Below are 11,592 nucleotides of genomic sequence, written 5' to 3' on the forward strand. Positions count from 1 at the left end.
ATGGACATTTACAAAGAGGTCATTATAAAAAACAAAAACAAGCACATGCCTTTTCAGTCGGTACAGTCTGTTCTTGCCTGCACCTTTTATGGCCTTGAACGCCCCCATATCTGACACAGTCATTTACCGGTTAAGCTACAACGTGTCTCTGACCTACAAGGAAAGCCATAGGAACAGCACACAGCAGTGGTGACTGATCAGGCGCCCCTGTCATTTTCTTGGAGATGGAATACCCAGCATATTTTAGGCATGCCAGATTTTCCACAAACCAATGTCACAATCGCAACAGGATCAAGTGTGCTTTAACCAATGAAAATGGCTACATTTAGGGCAGTAAGTAGCAACAATGACATCTTCTGATGAAACACATGGAACAATAAAATGTCAAATATTCAATAAAACTAGCATCTGTAGAGTTGTTCTCATTCCGTGCGAAATAATCTATGTGGCTCTATCCCTATTAGTTTGTTTATGGACAGTATTTCCATGTCCAGAAGAAGGGCAAGACCTCCACTCCAGCATACCAGGTAAGTTTCCAAGTGGTTTGGGGGCCAGCCGAGTATCACTGGGGCTGTGCAGATATCTATGCTTACCGCTGTGGTGCCCACACACTGTGTGAGGAAACTTCCTGTCCAGGGGGAGCAGGAACCTGGGTGGCGAAAGTTTCCTTGCACAGTGCGCAAGCTCCACAGACAGGGCCGGCCCAAGGCAAAATGCCGCCTGTGGCTAATTTTAAAATGTGCCCCCCCCCCTTATCTACCCTTCCTCTCCCTCCGTCCCTGCCGCCCCCCCCCCTGTACTTACCTTTCAGCAGTCCTGCGGCGAGTCTCCCTGTTCGGTCTCGGTGCCGGCTTGTAATGCTGAGCGCCAGAAATCGTCCGGCACTCAGCATTACAAGCCGGCACAGAGACCGAACAGGAAGACTCGCCGGAGAGGAGAGAGAGAGGGGCGCCGAGCGGGTACTGACAGCTTGGTAAGCGAAAACCACTCGGCGCCCCTCTCTCTTTCGCTTTAAAAATAAAGAAATAAAGAAATAAATTAAAAAAAAAGGGCTTGGGGCGGCTGCCCCACTCGGCTCCATTGTCGGGCCAGCCCTGTCCACAGAGATAAGCTGTGGACACACATTAGGTGGCCGTCAGTCGGCATAGATGTCCTCTTGGCTGAGCCCTGGCCCACTCCCTGTTGAGTGGCACCCGGGCGGACCAAAACCCTGCCCCTGTCTTTAAGGTTTGACACTATGCACTATTTTCCAGTACTTCATACAAGTAAAATGTCTTTAAAACTACTACTACTTGAACAGTTCCCTGCAAACACAGAACTTGCTAATACGGACAATGGAAACCTACAAGGTTCAGAGTCATATATTAGCATTTAGCATATATAGCAATAATCTGAAAGAAGTGACATAGGCCGATAGGCTGCAGGTCCAGGTGGTGACCGCATATGTCGGAACTCTCTGGGTTTTGCCCTGAGACTCCGTGAGAAGCGCTGCTTCTTTAGGTGGACACTCGAATACTCCGGGTTCTGGGTAGCAGGAGCCTAAAAGTTCCCAAGTATGGGTGGCAGTCCCCCTGGTACAAAGCCAGGCAGCCTCCAGTGTCCCATCGAATAATGGGAAAGTCATAAAGGAGATCTCTCATTTCCCAACCTATATAGGCCTCATAAAAAAGGCGCTGAACTCCCTTAAGATACAGAAGGTCGGGACATGACACCACATCTCGGCATTCTTTCTTAAAGGCGCGCAGTATGGGAGATCTAACCACAGAGGTGGGGACGACTTGAGCTAGTTTCTAGGATGGTTCAAAAGGTAAATATACTCCTGCTTTGTACATAAGTGCTCCATATACTTGACCCTTGCAATAGACACATTAATAGTTCTGCAGTATACACCAAAAGTGTTCCAATTTTCCATGCAGTTTACTAGACACAAGATGAGCTGTGACAATAACTTGACAGTGTCCACTCTGCCCGTTATCAAATGTACTCTTCTAATTTGCCCTTTGCCTTTGTACACACACACACACACACACACACACACACACAGCACAAATGTGATATAATGGGGATTATGCATTAAAAAGCCCTAGTGAGTCTGCTTGCTAAAAGAAAAAAAAAAAAGGAAATAAAAAAATTATCAATTTACCAATCCTTTTCATAAACGTACATAAATGCAATCAAACCAAGTAAGCCAACGGTGATCTTGTAATAGATTGTAAGCAGGGCCTTCTTTACCTAATGTAACTGTTTGTTTTTGTAATTTCTAGTTTTGTCATATCCTTTCAATGTGTGTACTGTAAGAAGCCCTGCATATTTTATTTTAAGTTTATAAATTAAATAGTTAAAAAATCTAGATTTCATTTTCTTCACATGTACCTCATTAGAACCAGTACAAGAGGCTACTAATCTAACACTTTTTCTTTTTTTAACCTTGTCAATCAAAATTTGAGCTTACAATTAGTAAAAGAAACATTAGAAGGCTCTCAGCTTGGCAATTTGTTGGGAGCATTTGCTAACTTTCTTTGACAGGATCCTGAAAGGAAGCCAATACACATTTAATACGGTAATAAAAACAATTTTTTTCCCTTCTTCTCTCGGTGGCTTTACATGTAATGTTTTCCCAAACTGATCTACAAAAATGCATACAATAAATATTTTCAAAAGCTACAAACAGCTTAGCAAAATAGTGGCCTCAGACGCCTAAACGAGGAAGAGGGGAAAAAAATGGCCCGGTGCGGACATGATCCGGCTTGCAGTAATAATCTGGTAGTTAACATCTAAAAGACGACTATAAAGTACACGTGAGTCACTACATAGTTATCCCGCTGTGGATTATTCCATTTCACAGAAAAAGCTGCTGCTCTATTCAAACAGACCAGGCTTATTTGGCACAGTTGCCAAGCTCAGGAGATGTCCACAAAAGGAATAATAAAATGTGTAAAAAAAAAATTGGTGTGGGTGACACGCGCTCTGGAAATGTGATTATCCAAGAGCTATGTGTGAAAAAGGAAATCTCTATGAATTGAGGTAATTTTAATCCTAGGTGACACGTTGGAGGCAACGAGGTGAAACATGCTTCTATGACAAGAGTAGTAAGTGGTGTTATCACAACCCAGAGGTCATTCTTTTCTTCATGGCCTGTATACAGCACAATACCATATGTTTTTTCCAAAGTATAACTTTCCAAAACCAGTTACTCAAATGTCCCTTTACTCTTTCCATTATGCAACCACCTGCACCCTTCAGCTTACTTTTAACCTCAAAACCAGGAGGTGGATAGCGAGGTTATAAAAGCAATACAAAAATGGAATACATTTTTCCCCACATTTGCGTTACTCTCCACTAAGAAGATACAACATAAGAATCTTTTGTATTTATGATGTCAAAAACTCACATAACTCAATCACAAACTTTACATGGGAAAAAAAAACAGTTTCACATTTCCGGAGAGCTTCCGCAAAGCCTCTGTGCACCACGTGAACAGCCTCTTCCCGAAAAAGAGGCAAGAGAAGAAGCTGAGCTGTGAGAAAGGAGACAGGAACGCAGAAGCATCCAGCAGAGGACTACATTGTCTTGGACAATTGTCTTTTACACACAACAGCGTATCTCAGCTCTCCTCATCATCATAAATTCATATTGCCGACTGCAAAGGGGGCTCTGTCTTGGGTCGGGCCTAGGGCAGTGGTCAAGGTAAATACACTGCTGGGTACCTCATTGCTAATGAACAGAGGGATTTTGCAGCATTCCCCTATTTTCCCACCCCAGCTTTACGCTTTCCAGGAGATGTATTTGGCCGAACACATCTCCACACACGTGATATACTTTAACCTAGTCAGCTCCAGCTCTGCAAGCTCTGTTTAGACACCTGAAGCATGCATGGAGACAGTATTTGATTTCAAATGGCAGAGCTTTCTGGCTACTGACCAGCTGCTTCAAGCAAGAATCATCATACCATGGAGGGACAGGGTAGCTGCACCTGTAGACCTGCAACTTGCACCTCAGATCATCTTTTATTAGATATAAGTAGGGCTGCAACTAACGATTATTTTAATAAATCGATTAGTTGGCCGATTTTTTCGATTAATCGGATAAAAAAATTACAAAAAATTTCAATTTAAAATAATGTAATAAAAAACGTACAATTTACACTTTCATCTCTTTATTCACCTTCTTATTTTACTGACATAATAAAAGCTACAAGAACCCAAACACAGTGTTTCTCAAACTAGTTTTTAATACAAAGTTATTAGTAAATATTAATTCATATGTTAACTATTTTTCATATTTAATAAAAACTATGAGAAAAAAGCCTTGTTTAAAAAAATTTTATTTACCAAACTGCCCCCGGTTATGCACATCTGACCCCCAGCTTGCCACTCTGCCCCCATATATCCCTTATACCTCTTATATGCCAGTGATATGCAACTGAGCCCCTTGATATACCTTTTACCCCCAGATATGTTTTATGCCCCCCTGATATGCCTAATATCGATATGCCTTATACCCCCTATATGCCCTGAAATTCATAATACCCCCATACACCACTATAACTCACCCATACTCCACTCTGGCTCCTCCCATACTCCACTCTGGCTCCTCCCATACTCCACTCTGGCTCCTCCCATACTCCACTCTGGCTCCTCCCCCTCCCATACACCACTTTGCCTCCTCCCCCCTCCCATACTCCACTCTGCCTCCTACCCCCTCCCATACTCCACTCTGCCTCCTACCCCAGGGCTCGACAAATCCCAGGCGCCAGGTCGCCATGGCGACAGAGAATTTTGTCCTGGCGCCTAGGTTTTGTCAGCCTCTTACATCCAGAAAAAATTGTGGATGTAAGAGGCTGAGTCACCACACGGGGGCGCTGCTGCTGTCTGCCCAGGAGTCTGGGCAGACAGCACAGCCACACAGAGCCCGCCCCCGAGCCTAAGATCACTCCCACGGAGTGATCCTGTAGGCTGAAAACACGGTTGCTGGAAAACCAGCAATCGTGTTTTCAGCTGCCACAGGCAGCTTCAGGGAAGGGGGTTGTGTGTTGATTGGGCCCCCACACAAGTGTGGGGACCTGACCCAACACCCCCCTGCTGCTTGATCGCTCCATGAGAGCGACAGTGCAGCGTTAACCCCCTTCAATGCCGCAATCGCGGCATTTAGGGGTTAATTCCCGTTTTGTACGGGACTCTGCTGCTGGTGGTCTGCCTGGAAGCCCAGGCAGACCAGCAACAGCAAAAACGAGCCCCCACAAGCCCTTTGATGATTCCTGTAGGCATGGAAGCCTACAGTCGTCATCAAAGAGACTCCCCATTGCAGTGGCTGGTCTATAGACCAGCAATTGCTTCCCAGCTGCCAGAGGCAGCTTCAGGGACAGGGGAGAGGGTTCTTTGGTCTCCCCATGAGTGTGGAGACCAGCCCCAACACCCCCCTGCTGCCTGATCGCTCCATGAGAGCGACAGTGCAGCGTTAACCCCTTCAATGCCACAATTGTGTATGACACATTCGTGGCATTGCAGGGGTTAACATTTGTCCCCACAAGCTTGTGGGGACTAAATATCAGTCAATGCTGTGCTCCAATGGAACATCAGCATCGAAAGAGTTAAAAAAAAACCAAAAAAAAAAACAGCACTGACCTGAAAGTCCAGGGTGCTTCCAGGTCAAACGCTGTGATTTTAGTAAGTGGGCTGATGATGATCAGATCACTCCTGACCAACTGTTAGTTTAAAAAAATCCTGGCTCCTAACTTTTTTACCTGGCGCCTAGATTCACAACAAATTTGTCAAGCCCTGTCCTACCCCCTCCCATACTCCACTATGCCTCCTACCCCCTCCCATACTCCACTCTGCCTCCTGTCAGCCAGGAGGTTCACAAGACACCAGGGAGCCGGGTAGAGAGGCAGAGTGCCGTTCGGGAGGGGGAGGAGCCAGAGTGGTGTATGGGAGGGTGGCTCCCATACACCCCTTTGACTCCTCCCCCCTCCCATACACCGCTCTGCCTCTCTACCCGGCTCCGTTACTGACAGGAACTTTCACTGCAGCTTCATAGAAGCCTCAGCATAAGTGAAGTTGAGTAACGGAGGCTGTCTGTGCGATGCAGACCCCCACCGGCTGACAAAGAGGATGATCCTGTGTCAGCCGGTGGGGGTCTAAACGATGCGCACAGACAGCCTCCGTTACTGCCCTTCACTTACGCTGAGGCTTCTATGAAGTCAGTAACGGAGCGGGGTAGAGAGGCAGAGTGATGTATGGGAGGGGGGAGGAGTCAGAGGGGTGTATGGGAGGGGGAGAGAGACGGAAGTGAGAGACCGGCCGACAGTGAGGGGAATCCAGGTCCCCTGCAGCGTTGCGGGGGATCTGGATTCTAGTGTTATAATCCGATCTCTGTTTGAGGTCGGATTATAATTTTTATAATCGATAAAAATCGATTCGATTAATCGATAATGAAAATCGTTGACAGCCCTAGATATAAGTACTGCAAAAGGCCACCAATAAAATGATTCATATATACAGCACTATGTAAAAAAATCTCTGAGAACGAGGCGTTTGCTTCACTAATTAACCTCGACAACTATGAGAGAATCGGTGGCAGAAAAATCTAATTCTACTAAGCCAAATGCAGTGCACTTCAAACTTTTTCCCCTTGACCCGATGACCACGCAGTGGTAGTGGCCTGCGTCTCAACCCCTAGAGCTGGAGGGCCACCCGTTCATTCAAAACCCAGGCCTAATAAAGAGCATGCAGCAATATGATAATAATAATCACACAAGATAAACATCTGAACATTTGTGGACCTCACAATCTCCATTAGCATTTTGGTTAAACTTGGGGAACTGAGTGAATTACAGCAATACCTGGGAACTTCGTAAATGAGCTGAGCCCGAGATTTGTAATATTAACCCGTTTATAGCCTGTTGTGAAGATTCTAGGTGACTGAAATGGCTGCAATGCTGGTCCTTATAGAAGTCTTGACTTACAACCTCTCCACTATTTCATTGTATATCTTATCAGTGGTATATCTTACGGGCAACAACAGAGTACCAGCATGTGAATTTTACAGTAGTTCATCACTTTGTCCTGCTCTGTTATGTTAATCTTAACACTGTCACAAAAGATTATGAAAACGGAACTAAGAACACATTTTAGCTGTTGCAATGCCTATTTTGGATGCAGTCATGAAAGTACACAATATAGCAAAACTCCAAGAACATGCCTCAGAAAGACCTGAACTTGTTGGAATAAATAGAAGCCACAAAAACAAATCCACAAAACTTTGATGATAATAGCATACGGATTGCAAATATAAGTACAGAACTCAATTACTTTACTATCAAAAGAAGATAATTGTATCTTATGTATGCCAACATAAAACATAATTAAAAGATATAGATATAATGGGGGATCTATCAAGAGTACCATAGTTCTTGAGTTGAAGAAGAAATAGTAAATCTAACAAGACATTTTATTGTCTTCACATTACATGTATCTCAAGGTAGTGGTAGGGCACAGAGAAGCAGACTAGTAGGAATGCCTCTCTCCCCAATATATCTTATATACATTTTTTCCCCATTAAATCTGAACCCCCTGCAGACTGTTGAGGTAAGTCCACTCTAAATTCAAAATTATCAGAATTACTATAGCAGAGTTCTTTGTGAAAATCATTGTGGGTTAAACGCAAAATTGTATACAAATATTAAAAACCTTACCTCACACGGCACAGAATGCATTTCCAGTTTAGAGTACTTCTCCTTGCCTTTAATGTCTGCAAAGGTTCCAAAAGACTCTTCATCGTAGTCTTCTTGCAGCGGCTTCAGATCTGGAGACTGATTAGGGGCCTGATCTAACCCATCCATTGGACGCACATAAGCTGTGGGTTTTTGTGGCATCACATTTGTTTTAGAAGTCAGTGATGTGGGGAATCCTTGTGTGGAGGGTATTAAATTAGTCACGGAGGCAGGGCCATCCTTTTTCTCTGTGTCACTTGGGGATGGAGATGATTTAACATGATTGTACACATTCTCACGGCTATGGCTGCCTTGTGGCATTGAATCCATGTCATGGGTGGAATGTAAAGGTGACAACGGCTCGCCTGGAGGGGACAAGGAGGAGAGAAGGGGAGAAAGTGCAGATATGGAGGAAGGAGAGGCTAACTGTTCAATGGAAAAGTCTTGAACTCGTCTGCCAATTTTATCCATGGCCTTGATTCCAGGTTGTTCCTTACGAGTGTTATTCTTTATATTTCCTTGAGCACAGCTTTGACTTTTACCAAGGTGTCTTGTCACTGGCTCAGGGCCTGGGTAATGTCTATTCCGTTGCCCAGAGGGCACAATAGAAGAGTTGGATGCCCCAACTGGCCGATGTGCACCACTAAACCTGTCAGATTTTCCTTGTGTGGAAACCGGCAATGCACTTTTAGGGATGCCAATAAAATTCTGATTGCGTTCTGCGCCAATGAGCTCCTTTACCTCCTCGTAATTACCCAGCATACTTTGGATACGACTTGACAGCTCATCACCTCTGCTTCTCTAAAGAAACAAACAAAAATATCTATTTTACAAAACAGAGGATGCTTGAAACACTTAAAGTGGATAAGCTACCTAAAAAGCAGTTACCAAGGGCATGGAATAAAAAGGAAATTAAGTGCCTGTATTATGAAATTATGGGGACTAATTATCCTCTCCTGAATTTAAGGCTCCAATATTTATGTAATATGTCCCATGCAGCCACACCAAAATAGATAAATAAATCACATGAGAGAGATCGACCTGTTATAAAGGAAAAAAAAATGGATTTTCTACTCACCCCAGGTCTCTTCTTTGCTTCTTTTTAACCTTATGAACAGTGTGTCAACATTACCTTTGGCAGTGATCTCTGCCTCAGACATCACTGTTGGCAACATGGACGTGATTGGCTCTTAAACAATTGCATGCATGGAAGTGGCTCCTATGGGCCTCTGCTGGTCTGGCAAGAAGCCAGCGGCAGCTATCCTTCCGCCAATTGCGGCTGCAATTAGCCATGATTGGCGACAGTGGTGGACAATGCAACATTACAGCCCTGGATTCAAGTGTCAGTTTTGTGGGCACATACTATTACATCCTTTGGCCTTAAGGGGTTAAATGCATGCACTATATTTGCATGTTTAGAGTAGGACTTTATTTAGACAGGCCCATATTGCAGAGTATCACAATTTTCTCACACACACTCATAAGAGCCAGCTACAACACACAGGATCAATGCCCTGCTATGCTAGTACTGCAGTCATGTGACATTGCATCACATGATTTCACCCAGCTCCTGCCTTCCAGCAGCACATATAAAGCGAAAAGCAGCTCTGTGTAGAGACGATTCAGGTGTCCAGAAGTAGATACCCTAGGTGCCAAGATGGAATTCCTAGTTGCCTGTGTTGCCATCATCGTGCCATGACACTTATATTTCAGTTAGTGATCTCTTAATACATAATAAACCAGGACAGGGCTTAGAGTAAGGTCCAATCAGGTGATTAATGAAACCTTTGCAAGAAGCCACATCCAGTGTAAGCAGTAATTGCCAGTGGGGAGGGCTACAGCTGTGGTGGCAGCAAAAATGTGTTAAATTCAATGTAACAGCACTTTGGGTGTTATCAGATTCAAATAGGATTTAAATGCCAGCATGTCTTCCAACGAAGTCATTGCTGGGGTTGCGAGGGAACCCCTTCATGCAGCAGGGACTTGTGGGGTCTATAGATAACCCGATTGGGTCTCCTGCAATAATACCACAAAGTGTGCGATCAGGCAGTGTGTAGGTGAATATGCTGCAGCCCCGATGACAGAGCTGTCATCAGAAGGCTCTCCGTAGTATTCAACGGAATAGCTGTACAGAGAAACCTTTGATTGCTATAATGCTAAAAAGCAGTGAAGGTGATACCTCTTTAACCCAATAAATTGAGGAAAGTTTTTAAGGCGCCTGATACAACAACAAACACAGTAGAAGATATCGGACATATACAGGTGGGTAATCTGAAGAAATGTATCAGCCTTATTAGAGACACTCCTGGCGCCTTTTTCATGTATGATAGCTAAGAGGTCCCTTTAAAATCATGGTGACACCATTGCAAATGCATGGGGTTCTGCAGAATACTCCCCCTATGCACCTGCCCCTTATATCCCAATATCCCCACTGCTATTTTCCATTCAGGAAATGTGTTGGGCTGCCATCGATTCCAGCCAATCAGCAGAGAGGCTCTTTAGACCACGGAATATGAGAGGAGCTGCTGCTTCTCTCTAAGTGCTTTATTTATTTAATTTATTTTAAGAATGCATATTGAAGTACTCAAAAAGTACTTTAATATGCATTTTTTTTGGTGAGGCTGTCTGTGACATTTGTATTGCGCCTTTATGCATTATCCATTACTTTTCAACCACTCAGCCTACTGAGTTAACATTTTAGAGAGAAGCAATATTTCATTAAAACAAAATCATTTTCATTAAAGAAGAAGAGAAGGAATACCTTGTAAGGTTCTGGAAAAAGGGGTGCCTGGTCTTGGAATGGGCATCTTTCTTGAACAGCTTCATGGTTACGCCTTTCTTGTTCTTTGATGCGAAGTAAATTCCTGTCTTCATTGTACAAGCTGGTAAGAGAATAGATAATTTAAAACAAAAAATGGTACACTTTTGTAACTGAATGCAGGTTTAGAAACATCATTCATGGTGCTGCTTAATGCCCAAAACAGTTCAGACAAAAACCCTGTAATTTTGTCTTATTCATTGTTTTTGCTACCATGAAATTGAAAGGAAAAACAAACAAAAAAAAACAAAAAAAAAAACTTTAGAATGTTCTGCTACTTTATGTAGTTTAACCCTTTAGAGGAAAGAATTACAGACTTGGTTAGGTTTCTTTTTTTTCTCTTAAAAGATACTAGACTGCACAATTCATCATTCTATAGCACTAACGAGTAGCTTCAGCCAACTGCACGTGTGCTCTCCCTTCCTACGGCCCTGCTCAAGACCCACTTCTTTAAGGATGCTTACATTAAACACGCACCCATATTCCTTTAGCTCCCCTTTCCTAGTCAGTCTCCTGCAATACTTATACCAGTGTGGCTGGTATCCCTAACAATGGCACTTTTACCTTTTACCTGTTGTGTAATATTCCCCAACTCCCTTTACATTGTTAGCTCGTCTGAGCAGGGCCCTCCTCACCTCTAGTTCCTGTAAGTCAAATTGTTACGTTATATCCTACTTTATCCTTTACGTTATGTCCTGTCCCCATTGTACAGCGCTGCAGAATATCATATAAAACAATAATAATAACAGTTGTTTCTATCGCAACATAGATGTAGCTTTGATAGCACTTATGCATTCTCAGTTGGTTGGTGGACAAAATATCGAGAACCAAACAAAAAAGCAGCCAGAAGAATGCAAATGCATTCTTGCACAGCAATAAAGTACACAAGAAGCAATGCTCCCGGGCCGCCCTGAATCTTAACTAAACGGCCGCACAAGCCCGCAGCGCCATTGCAACCGATGCAAGTATTAAAGTGGCCGTAAGTCCGCCTCCGCTTAATGATTTAAAGCGGCCGGCGTGCCTGCACCATGCGGCCCTGTGCCTCAGTGAGACTCTTCGTCCC

The 11,592-nt window shown here is 43.8% G+C and overlaps 1 protein-coding gene across 1 annotated transcript in view; it reads right to left on the reverse strand.

Annotated features, from left to right (window-relative positions):
• LOC149286963 (AF4/FMR2 family member 1-like) overlaps positions 1–8,182 on the reverse strand; it is a 54,037-nt gene extending 45,855 nt beyond the window's left edge. The window contains exons 1-2 of the mRNA XM_089493577.1: positions 7,694–8,182; positions 1,320–1,322 (exon numbers count right to left, since the gene is read on the reverse strand). Coding sequence (XP_089349703.1) covers positions 1,320–1,322; positions 7,694–8,182 — 492 coding nt within the window. The remainder of the gene's footprint in view (positions 1–1,319; positions 1,323–7,693) is intronic.
• Positions 8,183–11,592: the final 3,410 nt, after the last annotated feature.

The sequence above is a fragment of the Sceloporus occidentalis genome, unplaced genomic scaffold, assembly GCF_023333645.1.
Source record: "Sceloporus occidentalis isolate IW3139 unplaced genomic scaffold, rSceOcc1.0.p SCAF_65, whole genome shotgun sequence".
Lineage (NCBI taxonomy): Eukaryota > Metazoa > Chordata > Lepidosauria > Squamata > Phrynosomatidae > Sceloporus > Sceloporus occidentalis.